Below are 23,459 nucleotides of genomic sequence, written 5' to 3' on the forward strand. Positions count from 1 at the left end.
AGTTTGATAGACCCAAGCATCAGTCATTCTGACACTGTCTTGACTGTATTTATTGAATGATTTACAGTGTTGGACAGATACAGCAAAGCAACTGAATTGTTTGTGATGAATACTGACAGAGTAATGATAGGGTAATCATTGAGGCAAAAACAGGTTTTACTCTGCCATTCATGAGACTTCTTATTGATATTGGTTTGTGATTCTCTTGCCCACATAAATCTGATTGATTTATAATCTATGTACAACACCGTAGCAGCTTCACTTTCTCTATCCAGGGAGTGTAGTTCAGGTACTGCAGTTTGTCACTTTATATCAACATTACAATGTTTTCCAAAAAACCCATCTGGAATGCAAAAAGGTTCAAGAGCTGTTCCTATTGAGACAATGGAGCAAGGGTGAGCAAATGGCAGCCCGCATGCAGCCCCCAACCACACAGATTGATTAATCCCCCCTTCCCCCATTTTTTTTTTGCAAACCCAAAGAATTCTAAAAAAAAAAACATAAATTAAAAAAAAAATGATAATCATTAAATACAGCTTTTCCACAATGAATGGGAGGAAATGAGTGAACAAAAATATACTTTTACTGATATTGATAAATATACTGATATTTTTTGCGAATTTGGAATGATATGCAGGACAAAACATAGTACCTCAATAATATCAACATTTTTAGTGGATTTTTTTAAATGAGTTCTTGCACTTAGTGTTGGTTTGCCGTAGAGCAGTTGTGTGCCGTCGTTGAATGGTAATTTTTAGGCGAGCGAGCTTTTTGCACTTGAAAAGAAAAAAAAAAAAAAAGGAAAAAGAAGAAAAATCACAATTTTGTTGTTTGCTTCAAACCCTTACTTGGTTCTTCGATTAAGACAATGAATCTTTTATACATGCATTGAGAAATGTATTATGAAAAATTAAATATTAAGAGCACACATTTAAGCACATATTTTGTCCATATTTAAAACAGCATTTTGTCAAAAATCTGGTTACTAAGTGTGTGGTCTTAAAGAAAAGAATACCATGTAAATTATTGTCTAAAATCAGCTCACCCCCAGTACCACTGATGAAAAACTGTTCCCCCTCCATTCGCTAGCATCATAATAAAATGGATTTGCTAACATTGTAATACTTAATACTACGTTTCAAATAGCTATGCACCTAGGATGGAGCCCTGATGGACACCAGGACTCAGGGGATTTACAACTCATGCGTGAGTGTTCACTTTCAGTAAAGCCCAACAAAAAAAAACAACAAACACTTAATTGATCATTTAAATAACTTCCCTCTGAGATTTAAAGAGATATGACAAATGTATCATACAAGAAGTGAGAACATTTAAAAGCCTCCTCATCAGAATGTTTCAAATCATCTTAAAGTTTCAGCAAGTGAAATATTCCTCCACAGATTTGGGCCAGTGTTCCAAATGGCACCCATGATAGCACCTCACGCACTTTCGTCGCGGTTGCTAATGAACAGATGGATTCAAGCCGTGCAGACAGCAGATTTGTACCAATACATGATCACGTACAAGTGTTCTTTGGACATAATTTACAGTAGATTACAAGAACATAGAACATAAAAGAATAGGAGAACAAGCACGTTCAATAAGCATGTGTCGCCGGAGCAGAGATTGGATGTTCCCTGTTCATGTTCACGGAACTGAGCTGATTAGAAATAACAGCTTTCTCTTTGTATGTGTGTTTGTGCGTCATTATTGCAGTATTTCATCATCTCTAGATATAAAAATAGAATAAATAAAACTACATGCAAAATATATTGTATACCGGAATAATATCTTAAAACAAACAACAAAATTCCCTTTCACATATCATATTTGTATATTTTGTGCAGACATATTAAGCTGACTTTGGTACAAAATATATTTTAATGGACCTGCACCTACTAATCATCAAGGAAGAACATTAATGCAACACGCCACTGCAGTGAGACATGAGTATTGTGTTACGATTGACACCTTGCAATTACTAGAAACATCATGAAGGCGGCAACATAACACAGCACTGAGCAAAGTTGCAGTGGTGCGTTATAGCAATTGAATGAGCTTTTTATCTTTTGGAATTTTCAACATGGTTTACGGCTAATATAGTGATTGTGCTACTTAGCTTTCTTTCTTCCACATGGACGCACTAAAGCAGCTCTGGAGTGTGGGACAGAGGAGTGGGCAGAGCATTGAGGGGCCAGTTGGAAGTCAAGTGATTAGTTGTTGAGCTCTTGTCTCGACCGGACACCCACAGCTGTGATGAGTGCCGCCCCTTTGCCGCTGCCGTCCTCCGACAGCAGGAAGTTGACGTGGCAATGCGGGGCCAGTTCCTTGACGGTTTTGTGCATGATCCGAGAGAAGCTGCGCAGACAAGATAATTAGTTGGGATGATGTAAAGCAGCCATGTCCAAAGTCCGGCCCGGGGGCCAAATGCGGCCCGTGTTCAAATTTCTACCAGCCCACAGCCTCTGGCTTAAAATTAATATTGAGTGGCAGAGAGTGCCGTTGCTTCCAGAACAAGTGGACATTGTCATATTTTTTCACTGAAATACAAAACAACTGTCTGTAGAGTCGTGACTGTGGGGCTGTTTTCAAGAAATTCAATATCAACATGCAAACTACGAAAAGGTGACAGGTAATAAATGCCGTGAAAATTTAAGCAATTTGAAGATGAATATTTGGCCCCCAAAAAGTTTGGATACCCCTGATGTAAAGTAAAGTGACTGCTTACTTCACTTAAAGGTCAATTTGTGTTGGAAATGAGCAGGATGCCCTTTTCCAAAGCTATTTTCATTGGTCAGAAATGCTGTGATTTTTAGCTTGTCATTTTTCATCCATCCATTCATTCGTTATGTGAACTGCTTATCAAAAAAAAAAAAAAAAATTCAGATTCTCCGATTGTTGCTGCTTATGGTTAGTACTTCACCAGCGCTTCAGCGGCTGATTTATCGTATTTCTCACATCGTGAAGCACGCCCTTACCTCTTGGGTGTCCTCGTGAACGATTTATGAGCATTTGATGAAGCGGACAATTGTTTTGTGTTGAAAAATATTGCAATACTGTAACTTACTGTGGATGCAGTTTGTAGAGCGTGCCATCCACCCCGACAGTGATGTTCAAATAGTCCAAGCCACGGTTTTCCCTGATTTTATCAACTACTGCCGCCATTCCTGCCCCGCAGAGCTGAGCGGCCCGACGTGACACTGCTCCACAAACCTGTACAACACAAGAACAACAAAAAAACACTTGTTTGTCTTCATTGCCAAACTATAGTCACACAATGCTATTTTTAATCTCATCAGTTCACAAAACCATAAAAGGGAGACATGCATTTCCACATGTGAAATTCACAGATTGTCACACACAAAGCTCTTTCACACATCACAGTTGTGCAAATGTTTAGTAAGTTTCAAGATTTCCTCACAAATGTGCACCGACTGCATTTTTTTTCTAAAACCCCGGCTCAGATGCAATCAATAAGGTTCAAGAGTTTGTTTTGATAACATTCTCTGTTGAGACTACTAAGGGTGTGAAAGTGCAAATGGCAGCAGTACAACGCTAAAATCCTTTTAAAATTCAAAATAGTGTTGGACTTAAGATCGAGCCCCGGGAATGACCCTTGGAAGCAGCGCGATGCTAAAATACCTTTTTCAATTCAAAATAGTATCGGACTCAAGATTGAGCCCTGGGGATACCCTGAGTCAATTATGGGGGGACACATAAGAGATTTTACAATATATGGGCTACGTTCACTTTGCAACTCGATTTTGCAAACTAGATTTTTTTTAATGCAGTGTGAACAGTACAATTCAGATTTTTTCAAATCTGACCCGGGCCTCTTTCGTGCGTGGATAGATAAATCGGATAGGTATGCAATGCGTCTGCTGTCTGAATGCTCTTGAAACATGAAGTGCACATTTGTTTCGATAGTCGTAATTCAGCCATACAGACGCTTCATTGATTGCACGCGGTAATGATGTGACGATTATTTTCTTATTATGTGTTTTTAACTATCTGGTGCAACGTACCTCTTTGACAATAATACTGTCATCACAGGTGCTGTCCAGTCCCAAGTGTTGCAAGATGGACCTCACTTGAAGTAATGCCAATCTGTCACTGGAGAAAGGGGAAAAACACACACAAACACATCAAGAGTCACCAGTGTGAAGGAAAAATCACAATTTTTAATCAAGTTGAGGAATACTCATAACTTGGACATAATAAAAATGTAAACTAATAACAAATTAAAATGATTTTCCAGTATGATTTTCAAAGGGATGGGAGAATATCTCCCTGAATACTCTGAAGTCCTGTTGTGAAGTCTTGTATTGAGCAGAAGGGAGGTATGGATATATTGATAGATTTGTTTACCTACCTAATTTCTTAATTGACAAGCATTTGATTGCTTCTTTAGGGCTCACAACAGCTGCAAGCTACCATCAAAACTATGACATTTTTTTTAATAAATATTTCACTCTCTGCAGTGAACTTATGAATGTCACTTTTTGAATTGAACTAGTTAAATGAATCAAGTTTCCATGACATCCTAGTATATTGAGATGCACCTGTAGTTGATACTGAATCAGCAGCACCTCTGCTGGATGCATTTAAATACTGCACTCCAGTTCACCTCAACTAATTTAAGACACAAATAATAAGCAATCAATTCCAATTCCAGCTAATAAATTGATTAATTAATGAATATGCCCACTCGTAGTAAGAACATCACTGAGGTAAGCAAGCATCTAGCTGAGTACGTTGCTACATTAAAAATGTGTACATTGAGGTGGTTTCTTACCTCTCAATTTGAGAAAGGAACTTTGTTTCAAAGATGCCTCTGGTCTTCAGCGTCCCCGAAATCTGCCCTCTGAACAGGAAGCCCCTCTTGGTCAAATCTATTAAGATGTTCCGCACTATTTCTCCAAGGTACATACCACTGCACATTTTCTCATATCTGTAGTGTATATACACACAAACACACGCACACGCACAGACACAAAGTAAATAATCCATAAATACGCAGCATAATTGGAAAGTATTCACATCATCATGGCCAGAGCCCAAACTTCAATACGATTAAACATTTCTGGAAATATCTGATTGTACTTCATAAAAACATACAGTAATGACAAATAGAATGTAAAGAATTAAACAGCTTTGCCCAGAACATTTGCTTCAATTTAATGGACAATGTGCTGCTTCTTCTGGTGTGCACACCTTGGCGACCTGGTGGCAGTATAATACAGACATAGAGACCCACACAATGAAGTGTTTCACAAGAGACTTGGTCATTTTTTTCATGAAGAATATGCCTATGAGTACTGTTATACTGTCTGTCTACATGAGTTGCTCCATCATTTGTGTTGAAATATGTGTTGAAATGCTTAAAGGATTATAACACCATAAATCATCCAAAGCTTTTCTTCAACCCCATCAAACCCAAAAAAAAAAAAAAGAAAGCCAAACGGGCTCATATCTCATAAAATTGAAAGTCGCGCCACTTGTATTTCAAAGCACCACTGTATAATCGATGTCGTAGTCCGTTAATGAATTTACCAAAAACTTGCCATTGTTTTTCTCAATGCTTTCAAAGGGTTTTGTGTGAAGGAAAAATATATTCAAATATACTCATATTCATTCAACTTCGAGATAAGCTTGTAACTTAACAAAATGTGCAGGAAATGAAGTACTGCGAATGCGTTCCGGATGCATCGTAGAGCGATGACTGAAGTCTAGCACAGAAAGGGACGCAAGCAAGTACAGTATATGTGCATGTTTGTGTACGTGTTTTACCTCTGTTGCCCTGGATTGAGAGAGAAGTCATCTACAGCACGGTCATACTCGGTCCTGATGTCATCCAGGCATCCGTTATCACCAAAGGCCCCCCACTCCATGTTGACACACATTCGCCCTTCGGTGGAATCTATCATCTCAATGTTCTTCATCTCCTCCATGTAACAGGCATTACTGCCGGTGCCTACAAGAAGACGTCAAGGTGATATATGATTATTATTGAGATCATTTCATTGAAGTTGCATTAATGAAATGTAAAGTTACCAGCGATGAGCCCAATCTCACAGGTGGGCTCCTCGTACGCGCAGGTCATCATGGTGCCCACTGTGTCATTGACTATAGCCACGACATCCAGGTCAAATTCCTTTAGAGGAAACAAAAGAAGTAGTTACATTGACACAAGGTCATTTAATTCAAAAGGAGAAATGGCAAAATCATCAAGGTCAATTCAATAAAGTCATTCCCTGCACATTTAAAATAAGTGTTATGATGGCTAAATACTTTCCATTATTTCTTAAAAATAGTTACAATTCTTCATCATGGAACAACTTGTATTTGATTTAAGAGGTTCCACCAATCTCTTCTCCTACCTCTCGCCTTTTAATGGCCTCTCTCAAAAGCCCCACCACATCTTGTCCTTCACAGTCTGTTGCCTTGAACCCTTTGGTCCACGTCACCAGGACGCCCTTTGTACACACACATACACAGGCTCACAAAACGCCACTATTAGGCAGCTGTTGAGAAAACTACACGCAGACAGGTACTCACAGCATCCAAGCTGGTTTGAAGGCAGGGGAACGAGAAGGTGAAGCCCAAAGGAAGACGGGTGTTTTTCATCCCCATGTAGTCCAGGAAGTCACTTATACAATGTACAATGTGATCAAACAGCTGAAAGAGGAAAGGCATGCCAGACATGTAAAAAAAAAAACCTGAATGTGACGTGTGGGTCTGTTTTCATGCGCACAAGTATAACGAAACAGAACCATGATGTCATATGTGGAGGTCATTTAAAACCATGACCGAGAATATTTTTTTTCAAGAATATGTTCCCAGCAGGCCCACTAGTTGAAACACGGCATTCTGATTAATTTTGCGTTTGTGGAATATAAATTAAGCAGCAAAATGCACTAGTTTTTAGCCATCTCAGGGGGCGGCCATTTTGTCTTCTGTCGACTGAAAATGACATCACAACTGCTCACAACGACCAATCACGGCTGACCTGTTTTCTGAATCTGAGCCGTGATTGGTCGTTGTGATGTCATTTTCAGTCAATAGAAGACCAAATGGCCGCTCCCAGAGATGGCTAAAAACGAGTGGATTAACACTTTTTCCACAAACGCAATATTTATCAGAATGCCCTGTTTCAACTATTGGGCTTGCATAGAACATATTCTTGAAAAAAAAATGTTTGCTTTGACTTGCACTTTAAGGACAGAGTTAAATGTGTTATTTTTGTATGCCACTTGACAAAGTCGGTCAAAACAAAAAACAGAAAAAGGCCAATGAGAAGAAACATGTTTTTGTCATTTGGGAGGAAACCAGACTACATGGAAATTCAAAACACAACACTTAGTCATAATAACACTTAGTCGCTGATGGACGGCAGTTTAAAATTCGAGGCGGACCGGCCTATAGACGGGTACTATTTTTTTCCCCCTGGAAAAAAAGGCGGAAGAGTACCCATGCTGCAGACAGATGACGAATAACAGACGCTCAATTTTTAGTAAAATGCCCAGCTCTGGTTCGTAAAAGTTTTATGGTTATGACAGTGTAAATTTGAACTAATATCTTAACACGGCATGCCATTTGTTTGTACGCATGATAAATGTTCCTGGAAAAGCCAAGTCTGGAATTAAAGTGTGCTTATGCAAAATATGTGAAAAGTTTTTTTTTTTTTTAAATGAGGCAAAGGTCAAAAGTTAACAGACAGGATTAACTTGACAAAATTGAAGTGAAGACGCCACTAATCCTAAACACCATACCAGCCAGTCTACATTAAAACAGCTACAGAGCCGTTTACAAGCTTACCAGTAGCCTGGCAACTTCCTACACCCTTCACATCTATTTTATCGTGGTTGTATGCTGCCCCCTATTTGGAAGAGACATGTAACGCATGAACCTTTCAATCGGATTCTAAGATCACCTCCTCTCCCGTTCCCTGCATCACTTCATGAGGAATGGCGTAAATCTTGTTGTGCATCTCCACTGTCCTTTTCTTCCCAGAACGAATTTTGACCATCAGTACCCTAAAGTTGGTTCCTCCTAAATCCAAAGCCAGGAAATCACCATTTTCTGCAGTCAGACAGAAACACGTATTGAAAAAATAATTATTTCAATTCAACCTTTAAGTGCACTTGCATGTTTATGCCTTGAGAGCTGAGTGGACTACTAATAGTGAACTACTATTAAGTTAGGTTAGGGTAGAGTTTGTTTAAATAACGAGAACATCCGAGTATTCATGGTCGGGATTTCCAGTATCAATGACGGATTATGGGGTGAGGAAGCTGAAGACTTTCTCATTGCCGACTTGTTTATATGAAAGTCGGGTCACAATGTGTGTGAGAGTACACCGTGACATGGCACAGCTCCTTAGGCTAAAGATAGCGCCTTCTCCTTTTGCTCCTGCTGTTCCAAGGCTTGACCTTGGTGTTAGGCTGTTATCTCAACTAAAATTTTCTCGGACAGTGTCAAATGCCAAATTGCACTGCATGGAGACTAGTGACGTGAAATCGCCCTTCTTTTCTGAGCCTTTATTAACACGTTAAGAAAGCTTGATTTTGAATGCCAAATCCATATTGTCTTCTATTATTATTATTTTTTTTTTTATTAGCGTCTACTGAGTCCTCACAAGAAATCGAGTTAAGCGACTAACCGGTGCCATCGGGTGTGCTGCACACAAACGTCGGTAACATTTTCATTGTGGCAGATTCCTGCGTAGCTTTCGAAAGGCCATTTTGGATCTCAGTCCTCATTCGCTGCTTTACCTGGAGAAAGATACAACACCTTCATTGGTACAGCGTACCATTACTCTCTCTCACACACATACGCAGGCACGCACACACAGACACCCACACAAATACACTTTCATGCATCCCCTCCTCCACACCTCCAGCAGCTGATCGGTCGTAAGGCGGAACTCTGACAGAGTTTGAGCGATCTGCCTCGACTGCTCGGCGAGTCTGTAGGCCACGGCCGTCACCATGGCGGCTCCTTTTCCACTACCGCTCTCTGACAAGAGGAACCGCACGTCAGAGTCGGGGACCAGCCGACGGACCGCCTTATGAAGACGACGGGCATACCTGAAGTACATTTGTCAGAGAAGTCGTCAATTGTGGAATTCAAACATACTTTTATGATTGTGGTTGTGCCGTTTCATTAGATTGTGAACATACAATAGGGCCTCCATAAAGACGGTGCACTTTCATAAAAGGCCTTACGGTACCAACTTTAGACAGGGTCCATTATTGACAATAGACTTCAATTTCATTTCAAGAGGCTGTGCAGGGAGGGCCGGCAAAAAGTATACCGTCTCCAGAAACTGAGTGGTGATGATTTTCCGTAACTCACTGTGGGTGCATCTTGTAGAGAGATCCGTCGATGCCAACAGTGGTGCGCAGTCGGGCCACACCTTTGTTCTCCTTGAGCCTCTTGAGAATGGCCGCTAGCAGTGCCGCTATCAGGTTGGCCGAGCGGGAAGACACAATGGTGCAAACCTAAATGGAGCGGATGAGGGGAGGAGAAACACATTCAAATATCCACGTGAGCCTTTTTTTCAAACCACTTATTAAGGGATAATGCAAAGCTGGAATCTAGCCCAGATGATCTGGTGCAATAGGCGGGCGGGGATCACCCTGGATTTATCATCTGTCGATCACGTCTAGCGCGTAAAGTCACAAACCATTCAATTTCACTTTCACAGCGATGGTGTTAGTCTCCAAAATAACCTAACATAGAGGTTATTGACTGTGACAAGAAGCCAAAAGAGAAGATAAAATGGCACCAGGATTAGGCCAGCCTCCGTTCCAGGAAGAAGTCATTTAGCATCCATTTTGGAAACAATACCCACATGTTGAATGGCGATGCAGTCGTCATCCGAGGGCTCCACACCAAGTCTGATTAAAATCTCTTTGGCCTTGGTCAATCCCTCCTTACTCCTAAACAAGACAGAGACAGAAAGAGTGACACTGTGGGGTAATCCAATAAAGCAGGGCGTCGCAAACTATGGCCGCTCAAGACAAGGGCAGCATTATTTCAGGAATTTTCAAAGTAGGAGTCATATACTAATGAGAATAAATGGGGATTAATGAGTTTATAGAGAAAACTACAAGATGGAAATTCGCTAAATTTCACGGTTGATTATAAGGGAGCAGAAGATCTCAGGTGAAAAAACATCTTGCAGTCTAATCTTGGCTACTTGGGGGGGTTACGGTATATATATTTAAACTGTCGGTCCAAAGATCAAGGTTTAAGATGTACAAATAAATACAAATTTTAAATGTTAAATTTTGAAAAAAAAACAAAATGTTGCATGTAATTTTACTAAATTGCATATTATTTTTTCCCTTGGACAATGTCCACCATCGTCCGAAGTTTACAGAAATCTTTGGAGCTGAATTAGAAATGTGATTCCTTCTCAGGACCCCAAACTTATTGATTGCAGTTTGGTCACAAGCAAAAGTTTGGGAAAGGCTGCAATTAACAGATGCCACTTCCAGTACGTGTAAAGAGGTGGTGAGCATACTAAGACACCACAAAATCAATGTAAATCACATCATCCTTCGGGCCAATAGGAGGTCAAAAACGTTGTGCAAACTTAAGAGCATTCTCTAGTCGGGTTCCAGTACTTTGAAATGCCGTACCTGCGGAAATTAGAGCAGCGACCTCGGTACAAATCTTTAAATCTTAATTTAAGACTTGCGTGGGTCTTCACTCGCAGATGTGATTTAATCACACCCAGTTTGCAACTAGCTTCTTGACAGCTGGATTTCGGCCTGTTTTATTGCTTCTTCTCCTCTCATCGGCTCACATCCTTCATCCCTCTTTTGTAATCAAGGGATATAAAATAAAGTTGACTTGCACATCAAGTTTGCGGTTTTAAATGCAACTTACTTCTCAATGGCGGACACGTGCTTGGTCTCGATCTTCCCTTTGGTAAGAAGCTCAGCAGTGATCATTCCCTCAAACAGCAGACCTCCCCTGGCCATCTTGACCAGAATGAGACGAACCAGCTCGCCCATGTACAGTCCACTGACCATCTTCTCAAACCTGCAGCCCGAGTAACATTTGCGTTATGATCTGCTGATCGCAAAGGTGATCACACCTGAATTTGTAGAATTTGTATCCTATCAAAACATTTTTGGACAATTCTATTCAATTCTTTTTTTTTTTTTTATGGTTAAGAATGACCAGCAATGAAAAGGCTCTTGTAGAACATTCTCAAACAAACGAGTGTGCAGCTTGCATTTAAGTATTTTCAATATAAATTCACCAACTGAAAAGCGGATTTGGACATGGCCTAAATAGATGAGCCATCCAATTGAGGACTTTGTTTTATTATCACTTACTATGATTGTGACAGCATACAGCACATTTCTGCCCACACTTTAGATAAAGATATCATGTGATGCCTCGTAAGTATTTTTAAAAAAAGAGAATACACGGGTAATGCTACGAATTAAACAGAGCAGCATGAGTGAGCCAAAGTTCCGTACAGCTGTTTGCCGGGGTTCAGAGAGCCTCGGTCAATCTCTCGGTCAAACTCCGTCCGGATGTCCTCCAACCAGCCGTCGTCTCCAAAGGCCCCCCACTCGGTGTTGACACACATCCTGCCTTCGTCGCCCTCCACCAGGTCGATGTGACGCAGCTCCTCCATGTAGCATGCGTTGGTGCCGGTTCCTAAAAGAAATATGAATAAATTATATTGACTAAATTCTTGTATGCACTCAGCTCTCGTTTGGGAAAAATATAGACACACTGTAGATGGAATACCAATAATAATTCCCACTTCACAGCGTTGATCGTCAAAGCCGCACGTCATCATAGTTCCCACGGTATCGTTCACCACGGCCATGATGTCAGCTTCATAGTCCTGGAAGAAATAAAAGACTTCAGTCATGGCGGCCCCTGATCATTACGTGCTGCTCTATGCACAACTCCAGCGGAGACGAAAAGATGACTTACGCCTCGCTTTTTGATGGCGTTGTTGAGCAGCTTGACGACATCCATGCCCTCCACTCCGCTCGCCTTGAAGCGCTTCGTCCACGTTATCAGAGTGCTCTGCGGACAGACAAACAAACGCTGTCTGTCACTCGAGATGAAACAACACGACAGAAAAACGTCATCTGTGGTTAATATGACGTAATCTCCAGGTCAAAAGTATACATTCACCTCTATCATGCAAAAAGACCCTGCCCCTGTCTGTTGCTGATGCAGAGTTTTTTTTGGCTGTTGTAGTGTGTGTGTATGAGTCCTAAATTTTTGGCCTATATGGTGCCTCATAGTTTAGTACAGGGATGGGCAACTTAAATGCTGGAGGGGGCCACAACTTTGCAACTAAGGTGCCTCATAGGACTACACACTTCAGAACTAGACGTATGACAAAAATGCTATTTTAGATATGGACAAAATACGTGCTCTTAATACATTTCATTTTTGATGATACATTTTTCAATGCATGTAGAAAAGATCCACTATACTAACTCAGCAACAAAATAACCACACACTGACTTTTTTTCCCCAGTGCAAAGTGCTCTCTTGTATAAAATTATCATTGAAGGATGGCACAAAACTACTGAACAAGAAACCAACGTTAAAGTGCAAGAACTCATTTTGTAAATTTTTTTCACAAAAATCAACTCACTGAAAAATTTTTAATTATTGAGATACTATGTTTGTCCTGCATATATTCCAAAAATATTAAGTCTACTCACGTTGTAGTTTAGATAAAACCTGGTAAGCGAGATTAAGACATTTCTGCCCTCTAGTGGTGATTGGTTCCAATTTAAACTTGTCAACCCCTGCATATTCGTAGATTTTTTTCTCCATTTTCCCGGGTCACCCCCACTTCCTCATTTTTCATGGATTACAGTAATAACCGCCGGGTTTCTTAAAAAAAAAAAAAATTAATAATAATAATAATAATAATAATAATAATAGTAACATTTTATTTTTTCTCTTTTTTTCTTTATTAATCAAGGGACCACTCAGAGTGTGGTCCTAGGATGCCAGTTGACCATCCTTGGTTTAGAAGCACAACTGAAATAGAGACATTGACAAATAAGATGGCTATATAATGAATCAAGAGGGGGTTTTCAGGCAGGGGCGTTACCAGAGGGGGGGCAGGGTCGGCAGTGCCCACCCACGGACACACTCCGCCCACTAAAAGAAAACTGGACGTAGTTCTGATGAATGGGAAATAAAAAAATTGAAATCAAATCAATCCACAACAACAGTTATCTCAATTAAGGAGAAAACAAAACACGTTTTAAGGTACGGTAGCACGACACTGGATTTCAACCTACTTGAGCATTGTAACACTTTTTTGCCCCTCCAGGTAAGACTAATGCTCACCCACACCTGGCATCACCACTGTTTTCAGGTGTTTACAATTTTTACCTCATCAAGTTTGGTTTGCTGGCAAGGGAAGGAGAAGGTGAAGCCAACTGGCAGCTTCTTGTCTTTGATGTTGTGTTTTGCCATGAAGTCACTCAGACACTCTGCCACATGATCAAACAGCTGGAACAAGGCGGAGGTGGAAGTGAGAGTGGGCGTGTGTGTGTGTGTTCGTGTGCGTGTGTGTACTTGTGCGTGAACACACTCGAGTTCCGCTCCCATGCATGATGTCCTCCGGTGTGTCGTAGATCTGGCTCTCCATCTGAACGGTCTGCTTCTTCTCGTGACTGACTTTGACGCGAAGGATCCTGAAGGCACTTCCTCCCAAATCCAACGCGATAAAGTCTCCTTTCTCTGTAGAAAACAAGAAAGATGTTGCCGCAGGAGACAAAGAGGAGTAAAGAATGAACAGAAGGAAGACGTTGCGAGTAATACAATAACGGCTTCAAAACATTTTGTGAGGGCATATTTGACTTCACCTTCAGAAGACCTGGTCGATCAGTCGCTGTTAAAAATGTGGCCCAGCGCAAAAGTTTGCACATCCATTGGTATAGAATAAGGTCACTAACGTCTTTTGTTTTTGCAGTGTGGCACCAAATCATCAATATTGGTGGACCAGCCAGGACACCTCTTGTGTCGTGCATACATGACAAGATAACAGTTGAGAGTTGTGTGCACACTGCAATGTTCCACCCAACATCATTTTCTGCAACTATCCACATCTTTTTTTAATGTATCTTGAAAGTTAATTATAACTCAGGTCAATAGTGCAGAAGCAATCAAATGTGTTCCTTATTGCAAAATCAAAAAGTAAGATTCCAGGAATTCACTATGAGTCGGTGTGAAAGAGCTTTTTACAACAAGGTGTGCAAAAACTGCATTTGAATAGTCATTTTAGAATTGGTGAGTTGAGATGGCTGTTTATTTTCAGCTGTTGAATGGCTTTCAGTTGAGAAAAAAACTGCACCCGTCTTAACTGTATAAATGGTCTTTCATTTCATTTCGTCTGTTCTTTCTACACTGGAGTGATGCAGAAATATTCAAAAGGAGTACTGCACCTTTTTACTCATTCGCTGCCAGGCATTTTCAGACCCTCTTTTACCCTAACGTTGGAAAAAATTTGAAAAAAAAAATAAATATATAAATGAGTTCCTGGGATCGAATGGCTGGACTGTGAAAAGACGAATAAATAAGTCAATGGCAGTGAATGAGTTAAAGGCGCAACAGACCAACGGCACAGATTTACAGTGTGGCTTGTGGTGAGGGAAAGTGTGAAACAGACAGATGATTCATTTGTGTCACAAATCAGCGGACGTACGGCAGCACAAAAGAGGACATTCATGATAAGACTTTCAAATTCTAGATGAGTGGATGATTTTGCCGCATCGCGACACTGAAGCACTGACCCGAGCCGTCGGGGATGGAGCGTACAAATGTCGGCAGCATCTTTAGCGAGGACGTGGTGTTGGTGTCGCGGCTCAATCCTTTGACCATCTCCATGCCGAAGCGCTGCATGATGTCCAGTAGCGTCTCATCAGAGAAGCGCATGGAGTACAAGTACTTGTCAATCTGACCATACACACAAAGGAATCCGTTAATTTGAAATCAGGACATGGAAATTCACTTTCAACATTTCAACCTCAAAAGTCAAACGCTCCCATGTCACGCAATTTGGAATTCCCAAGATTTCAGGAGATTTCAGTCTAGTAATGTAACAGAGTACAAATAAATACTTTAACTTCTATTGAAGTGAATTTTTGCTAAGATACTTGTACGTTTACTCAAGTAACGCTTTCGGGTACTTTATATGAGACTGGGAGAAATAAGCACCTAAAGCTAATAAAATTATAAACCGTTGTGCAACACCTCAGTGAACGTCACTTTCCACATCCAAATAAAGTAAAAAGGAAGGAAGGCCACAGAAGCTGACCTCCACCAAGGCTTAAGACTTTGTTACCGGAAACATCAATACAAAAGCTAAGAAGGCTACAAAAGGAGTTAAATTTTCAATCCAAGGTTCATAAAAATCCAATATTATCCCAAAATGATTTTTAACAGAGTCAGAAAAGGTTGTTGTTATATGCCAGATATCAGGCCAGATAAATCAGAGGTGGACAAAACAACACGTGGTAATTAATCAAAGCTTCAGACCAGATTTGATAGAGATCCATGCAATCATGCATCATATTTTCAAATACATTTGCTTATGATAAGGAATCAAGATTTGTTTATTTGTTCAGTGGATAGATTTTCACATCATCAATGTGGGGAACATTCGTGTAAAAATATCTGCCCCTCAAAAAAATAAAAGGAATTTTATGTAGATCTTAAACTGTTGCAAGGGCGTTTGCACACAAACAAAAATCATGGTCCACGAGAGCTTTAGATCTGGGGCATCATGCAATTCTCAGAACAAATACCTCTGTAGAACTGCTGTAAATTACCGTAACCCACAATTGGTCATATGGTATTGGATATAATAATCAACATTTGTATGCATCGCAGTCATAAACTTGGACTGGGCCTCAGGGACATTTATTAAAAAAAAAAAATGAAAAAAAAAGGCCTTTATAAATAAAAGATTCCCCATCACATAATTTCAAAAAAAAGAAAACTATAATGAACGTTAAAGCCATTGTGATTATTTTCATAATCATGTACCGCATAACAACACTAGTCAAATCCCAGAAAAAAAGACAATGTTCGTTTGCAAAAGAGGATCCAGATTTACAGGATCTGCTAATGACTTTGCAAATAGCTGTGAAATGAATGATACTGTCCAATCATTACCATCCTGTTCTCTTACAAAAAAAGAAATGAATGGCATCAAGCCGGTATTGTAGCCACTTGTGTCATTGCCACATTTTACGTTCTACGTCATAGTTGTGAGGTTGCTGTACTTTGCTGAAACATCTCCTTTACTGGCCGAAAACTTCCCACAGTGTTGACACACTCACGCAGCCCGTGTCACTTGTGTGGCGTCAAACAGGATGTTAAACAACCATTGTTGCGTCACGTCAACGTCAAAGAATAAACTGGCTCACGCCTTATCACTTGCTCTGTGGCTCTCTTCTTCTGTTCCGCAGAAGATTCACATTCTTCGGCAATGTTCAATCTCAAAAAAAACAAAAGCATTTTACTTACATCTTAAGTATGATCATACAAGTGCTGTTGCTTGTTTTCATTTCTTGTACTCGGGTGACCTTTCCTGGAAGCTTCGTCTTTGCGTAACGAGGGCATTAACAGTGTCATTGTGGTATTGTGTGATTTCAGAGGAAGTTCATTTGACTTAGCAGAAAGAGACTGGATACAGTGTGGCAGACATAAAGACTTTGGAGACATTTATGCTCTTTATGACTTTACATCAAACAGGAACTCAAACCGAACTGTTCGAAAGGTGTTTGTTTTATGATGCTATACAATTACAGCTTCAAGGAAATGAAAGAAATTTGGCTTGGAATAACCACACCTGACCAGGAATAATTTATACAAATTGAGATAAAGCTTTAATTTTTTTTTTTTTTAAGGGTGGCCGAAAAAAAAATCACCATTAAAAAAAAAATAATAATAATTAATTTAAGGAATGCGAATACTCCCGCTAATCATTTAACAGACTGTTTCGAATTCAGTTGATAATGTGGAAAAGGTCTACAACAGTTTCAACCTTGCAGGCCTCAAATTTTTCCATTCAATATTATTCTTCTCAATACAGACATGGAAGCAGGAGATCAGAACACATTCTCCCAGTCCATTCAAAATATTCCAAATGAAAATGCATTTGATATACGGGTAGTGAGTGTTTACTGTGGGTGTGGGTGTTACATTCCCTATAACATTCCTACATGTAGAGTCTGCCATGGAATGCTTATTAGCAGAATGCTCTTAATTGTCACTCGTAAACCCTCATACCCGCCACTTGATTACTTATTCAAAATTCGCATCACAATAGACTATTCACTTTTTGTTTAAAATCATGGATTTGAGGGAGGGTTTCTGTGGGGTTGCATATTGGGGCTTGACTCAGCTGACGTTGCATAAATCTATTTATGAGCGATTAAATGTGATTAAATGTGTTTATTAAGCATAGTGTTCTGCACACTGATTTATTAACATATTTAATTAACACAATTTAAAAGATGAATTTAAGATACCTTAGACACCGGAAAAATAGCATTTGTTACCTGTTACCATGAAATACCACTGCATTTTCATTCGTCCTGCTTTTGGCTATTTAATCATTACCTTGTTATACTGAGTAAATCTTAAGGCAGTCAGTCAGCTTAAATAACAGTGTGTGTCTAAGTTGCACAACTGGTTCATAGGAGGAGGGAAAACTAGGCAATGTTTTCATTTTACACTTCCGCTAGTGGCACAAGAGGTTGAGCTCCTGCAGCAAGGTGAGAGATGATGCAGCAATTATGTCATAGGACTGCCTCTGCGACTGTGTCACATTAGAACACGTAACCAAAAAAAAACAGGGGCCCTGGATTTTAATATATATATAAAATATATATATATATATATATAAAATATATATATATATATATATATATATATATATATATATATATATATATATAAAAGTGTGTAAAATTGACAAATTCCTCCAAAAAAACACTGGTGATTCAATATTCAATAAATGTTTTTCACGGAAAATGGGGGTGAAATGGAGGGGAACAAAAACAAAAAAATAAATATTATTTTTTTATATTAAACATTATTAAACATATCCCAAACAAAAAAATGTTTTGTTGCAATTATGTGAATCCGCGGGTGCCGAACCGCGAGTATGCAGTTGCCAACTGTAGTTTTAAGTTGTAATATCACTACTCACCACTAGATGGCGGTCATAGCTTGATTGCCCTTTGGAGAGTCATACATATACTATTTATATTTTACAAATGTCTTTTTTGTTTTGCAAAGGGAGAGGCTGGGTTTCAAGGTCTTTTTTCCACTGAACACACATTTGCCACACACCTTTTGCGTCTGTGACTTCACCTTTTGCTTCACTTTCAGTAGCAGGTCACACTGTGTGGAAATGTTGTCCTCTTTCTTCCCTCTTTCTTCCCACTCACTGCCTCACCCTTCCGCACACACCCTGCACCTGTCAACAATGTCCTGCTCTCCTTGTCACAGGCTTGCTTGGGGAAGCTCTGAAACCTGACACTTTGGTGTTTGGACATTGTGCACACACGCACGGACATATGGAAAACTACTGTCCTCTGCTCTACTCTAGCCTTGCATCTTGCCTTGGTCACAGTGAAACACACACACACACACAGACGGCAACAATGCCAACAATGTATAGTCAAAGGCACTGCGGTGGATGGAGATACAGGAGTAGATATCAAAAAGCTTTAGCTTAAGCCTACCTACCCTTTTGGTGTAGCCTTGATTATAGTTAATTTGTTTTTGTCTTTCTTGTATTGTCTGAAACAAAAATTATAAACTGAAAAAAACGAACTCAAATTAAAATACTTTCCCCCCACTAGACAACATGCGGCGCCCACTGAGCAGTTTGTGTAACACAGTGACGATGTGTGGATGTTCACAACTGATTAGCATTTTTTGGCTAGTGTGTTTAGCAGAAGGGTCACTTAAACTATCCCTCAGCTCAGGAGCTACACAACAACTGCCCACCTGGCTGTAGTCTTGCAAGAGTGTGTGTAAGCTTTCTGCGTGGTGCTTATAGTCACATGGCTCAAAGCTGGCCTATTTCAGGGAGGCCAAGAGAGGACAGGAGCGAGAGAGGGGAGGGTGGGACGGATGATGCGCTGCATTGCATCAGATCCACAGGGCTCTTAATGTGTTTTTATCACCGCAGGCTGTTGTTTGACCATAGCATATACTGTACACGCGTAGACACACGCACAAACAGAGACAGGGTGGTTACGAAAAAGAAGTATGACAGGCCTTAACGTTCCCCAATTTATAAAGGAAGGTGTGACAGAAAGAGAAGCTGATGACATCATCAGTGAGCGACCTTAAAGTGGCCCCCGGCTTCATGTGTGAATTATGGAGCACATGTTGTAGGGGAAAATGTGAATGCATTTGTTCTGATGTTGTAGTGGAAAATGTGAATACATTTGTTGTGATCAGGGGAAAACAAAGATGACATGTTGTCTCCTGCAACACGAGCTAGGGATGTATGCCGGTTGCCTGACAACACTATCGGATTCAGGAAACTTTTAGAGGGTCTTTAAAAGATGGAAGAGACTGAAAGCTGCCTTGAGGCACATGAAAACAGGCCCAGTCACATTTGGTCAGGAATCTAACCACCTGGGCGGTGCAATGGGGAAGTAATGAAATATACACATTCATGGTGACCAACACTTCACCTGATTTAACTTATTGTTGGAGGACGGGGTTGTATACAAAAGTTTGTGCTCAAGGGCTTTGTTCTATTTTTAAAACAAAAATATGGAGCTATTTTAATTAAATTCCCTTCAAGCAGGCATCAACCTGTAAATATTATGAACAAAACACTTAACGCTAAAAATAATGTTCAGGCTCACTATAGCAGTTTTACTTACACACACTTTTCAACAGCTATCTGAGCTGTAATGAGACTTGAGCTGACACGCTGATTTTGTCCCACAGGTTATTGAGCTTGGACATAAATTCTTAAAATTTTTCATGTACCTCCTGCAAAGTGCCCGCATACTCCGAGGAGTATGTGTCCCCGTGATTAGGAAACTCTGCTCTGGAGGACCTAAGAAATGTTCCAAATACGTCTGTTTATTTTACTCATTTGCTAGCTTGTGCATTTAATATTAGCGTTACGCGACGGAGACAACTTGACATGCGTTAAGAGTCAGTCATAGATTGACGTAACGGAGAGAATCCGGTCACTTTTCAAAATAAAATATTTTTCAGCCGCGGACGTTAAACCGGAAATACTGTACATTATTTTTTTTGGTTCTTTCCTCTGTGCAGCCCGCCGCGGTCCCAGCCGGTGGTTGGGGACCCCTGGTATAGAATATTATCTTGAGACACATGCACCACACAACCAGACCTGCTAAAGTTCTGTAATAACTGGATTAAGTATTAAGTATCGATTTTTGTGCATGTCAAGGATTATGAGATTGTTGTATCTTTTCCATGTCATTGTGATTCTTGACTTGACTGAATGAGCCATCCATTGGCGGGCAATTTTTGCCAGATTCAATATGCAAAATGGCATCGGCCGTCGGTGACAGTTGATCCCTCTGATTGGCTGTTAGCGAGCAAAACGGTGCACGAGACAAGAAACAGAAGTAGCAAAAGAAAACAAATGGCAAAGACAAAGGCATTATCTATCCATCCATCCATTATCTATACCGCTTGTCCTCGCAAGGGTCGCGGGCGTGCTGGAGACTATAGGCATTATCTAGTAAATGTTTCTCTTTACTTTCACTTGTTCCTGCTTGTATTATGGTTATGTTGGACAAGTGTGGTATGTGCGCTTTTTATTTCATGAAATCCTGACTGTGAGTGGTATGAAAACAATGACTTCTGCCATGTTCACATCATGGCATGGCTGACCTTGGTAATTTATGAGTTCTGGATCATGCAAGTAGAGTGTATTATTCTAGCGTGTGTGTATCAATTAATTTCCACCCCTATGTGAGTCATGGTTTCGCCCTGGCCACACCAATGAAATATTTCTGGCTCTGCCACTAAATAAAATGCTAAACCAATGCAACAAGTATTACATTGTTGCCATTAGAAATACTAAGTGGCTTCATATTTGGGCCACCCCTGACCTATTGATGTCAAACATGTTCAAAATTTCTTTGCAACAAGAAAAACTGTTTGCGACAGTTTGATTAATCTGTTTTTTTTTTTTTACAAATCCCAAAAGCAGATAAACTTTCAGCATATGTTCCCTATGGAGAACAGGGGAAAATGTGGGGAAGAATTCTCTGAAAAATCAGAAAATACCCCAAAGTCAATTATCTGGCCTGGCACCTGGGGGGGTCCAAGCAATGTTCCCTCTAATTTTCCATGTGTCTGAGCATTCACACACATTCCCTGAGCATTCCTAGGACCACGATGAGCAACACCATCACACGGCAGCCAAACCAATATCATGCCTGCCCAAAACCTGCGATCATAAGTTACATGATGTAGGTACGTTACAAAAAATTCAAACCACCTATATATCAAAATAGAACATATGATTGAATACACCTTCATATTAAAATAGAATATTTAATTGAATAGATATTTGTGACACAAATAAAATCAGCCCTAGTTTGTTACTTTTATTTTAGCACACAGGTGGTCCCATAATGCCCCCTCATAAATAATGGAAAACATGCCATTTGATAAAGCACTAAAATGTCACCTGACCTCTGAAATGCGAGAGAGAGCGTCATTTGAGTGGCTCGTAAACTACGCCCATGTTTGGACTTCCTGAATGGAGCGGTCGGCGCGTCGCTTACAGCGTCTTGTCAGTGGTTTGTGTGTGGGGGGGTGCGTGCGTGTGTGTGTTTCCGGGTGTGTGTGGGTGTGTGTGTGTATGTGTGTAAATAGATGCTTGAAGGAATGATTGTAGAAATGTAGTTTGTGTGTCTTGCGCTACAGTGTCACCGTGTGCGCCGCGAGGGTGAGAACTGAGAAGAGTGCGCAACTGCTCACGCACGCACCTTAATTAAAGGGAACATTGGGTCCAAGCATATTTAAGAGGGGGGCAGTGCAACCCCCTTGCGACTCTAGCTTCCCCAGTGTAAGCAGCCAATCATATTGTGCGCTGCTTATAAGTCCACTTCAAATAAGAAAAGAAAAGAGGAACACATTAGGGGTTACAGACAGCGGAACATTGACTTTAAAACCACGTAAATCGTCGAATAAAAAAATGCTGACATAATTGCCATGCTCTACCAACAACTTTCCTCAGTGTGGTCATTTGTCCTTTCATCTTTCATTTACTCGCTCTTCCTCTTCAACACACCTCTAAAAACAAACAAGGAACCACCGGTGTCAGACTCCCGAGTCACGGCTTTAACACATCAGTGCATTGCGTCATATATGCACGGTAACCAGGCCAGAGTATGGAACAACTGTAACTGACACTTACAAAACATGAATTAGACAAAATGGAGTACTCACCTTTTTAACCTGGTCATCCTTGAGTTCGGTGAAGTAATAGGCTAGTACCTGAGCTGCGATCATCCTGCTCCTCTTCTCTCGCTCTCTCACACGCACACACACAGATGGAGGGAAATCAAAGTGGGGGGGGGAAGAAACCCACTTAAACGTCTACTTCATTCAACTTTATAGGCCCGTTAAAAATAGAGAAAGAGACGGATAAATATCCACATTCGAATCGAGGCCGGTTTCAAAGTAGTCGGCTGACTCATGTATAGCACTTCTTGCTCTCCCTGCACGTGAGTGAAAGCAAGGAAGAAGCAATGATGAGTAGCCAGCAACTTTGGAGGCTGTAAACCTCAAGAAAGACACGCCCACCATCTGACACCTGATTGGATGGGAGGTGTGCGTGGACGGGTTAGTTACATGCATATCCCGGCATTGAGAAGGTTGATCCGCTGCTGGGATACGACAGCGCTTCCGCCATATTGAATGTGTCTGCCCTGGAAGCTGATGCAAGTCAATGGACTTCAGAAAGCACCGACCCGCAAAATGAGCCTCCAATTCGCGCACACACACGCTTACAGTATATATGGAAAATAGATAGGTGCCTTAAAACATTACTAATCTATTATTTGAAGATTATGAATGTTTAATAACAGTAATCATCCACCCATCCTTATTGAGGGTCGCGGGTGTGTAGGAGCGTATCCCAGCCATCTTCGGGCAGTAGGCGGGGGACACCCTGAACTATTTGCCAGCGAATCACAGGACAAACAATAATCATAATAATAACATTTATGCTGTAATGGAAACTCAATATTCAGTACTGTACTGTACAGTACATTCAAAACCCATATTTCAGTATTTATCGTCACAGTAACAGTTTATAGAAAGTATGGCTCAACTGATTAATCAGCCAGATGATATTGGTTCTTTTAAAATAGGCAAAATCAGCCAATTGGTTTCCTTTTTTTGTTTTTTAT

At 40.4% G+C, this 23,459-nt stretch overlaps 1 protein-coding gene across 2 annotated transcripts; it reads right to left on the reverse strand.

Annotated features, from left to right (window-relative positions):
• Positions 1-32: 32 nt before the first annotated feature.
• Positions 33-22,805, reverse strand: LOC147149973 (hexokinase-1-like). 2 transcript variants are annotated; one of them, XM_086026821.1, is made up of 21 exons: positions 22,495-22,805; positions 14,808-14,970; positions 13,607-13,755; positions 13,405-13,524; positions 11,971-12,066; positions 11,779-11,878; positions 11,502-11,685; positions 10,900-11,055; positions 9,857-9,944; positions 9,358-9,503; positions 8,897-9,089; positions 8,663-8,774; positions 7,934-8,082; positions 6,559-6,678; positions 6,381-6,476; positions 6,055-6,154; positions 5,791-5,974; positions 4,796-4,951; positions 4,026-4,113; positions 3,068-3,213; positions 33-2,358 (listed from the first exon to the last, which is right to left on the reverse strand). In XM_086026821.1, exons 1-21 carry the CDS (start codon positions 22,555-22,557, stop codon positions 2,214-2,216), a joined length of 2,754 nt encoding a protein of 917 aa, XP_085882947.1. In that variant the 5' UTR covers positions 22,558-22,805; the 3' UTR covers positions 33-2,213. The 2 variants fall into 2 exon arrangements, with proteins under 2 accessions (XP_085882947.1, XP_085882948.1); XM_086026822.1 differs by lacking the exon at positions 22,495-22,805 and adding an exon at positions 16,546-16,714.
• Between the last annotated feature and the right edge of the window lie 654 nt (positions 22,806-23,459).

This window comes from Filicampus tigris, chromosome 3 (assembly GCF_054856515.1).
Source record: "Filicampus tigris isolate MCC_2025a chromosome 3, RoL_Ftig_1.0, whole genome shotgun sequence".
In the NCBI taxonomy this organism is placed as follows: Eukaryota; Metazoa; Chordata; class Actinopteri; order Syngnathiformes; family Syngnathidae; genus Filicampus; species Filicampus tigris.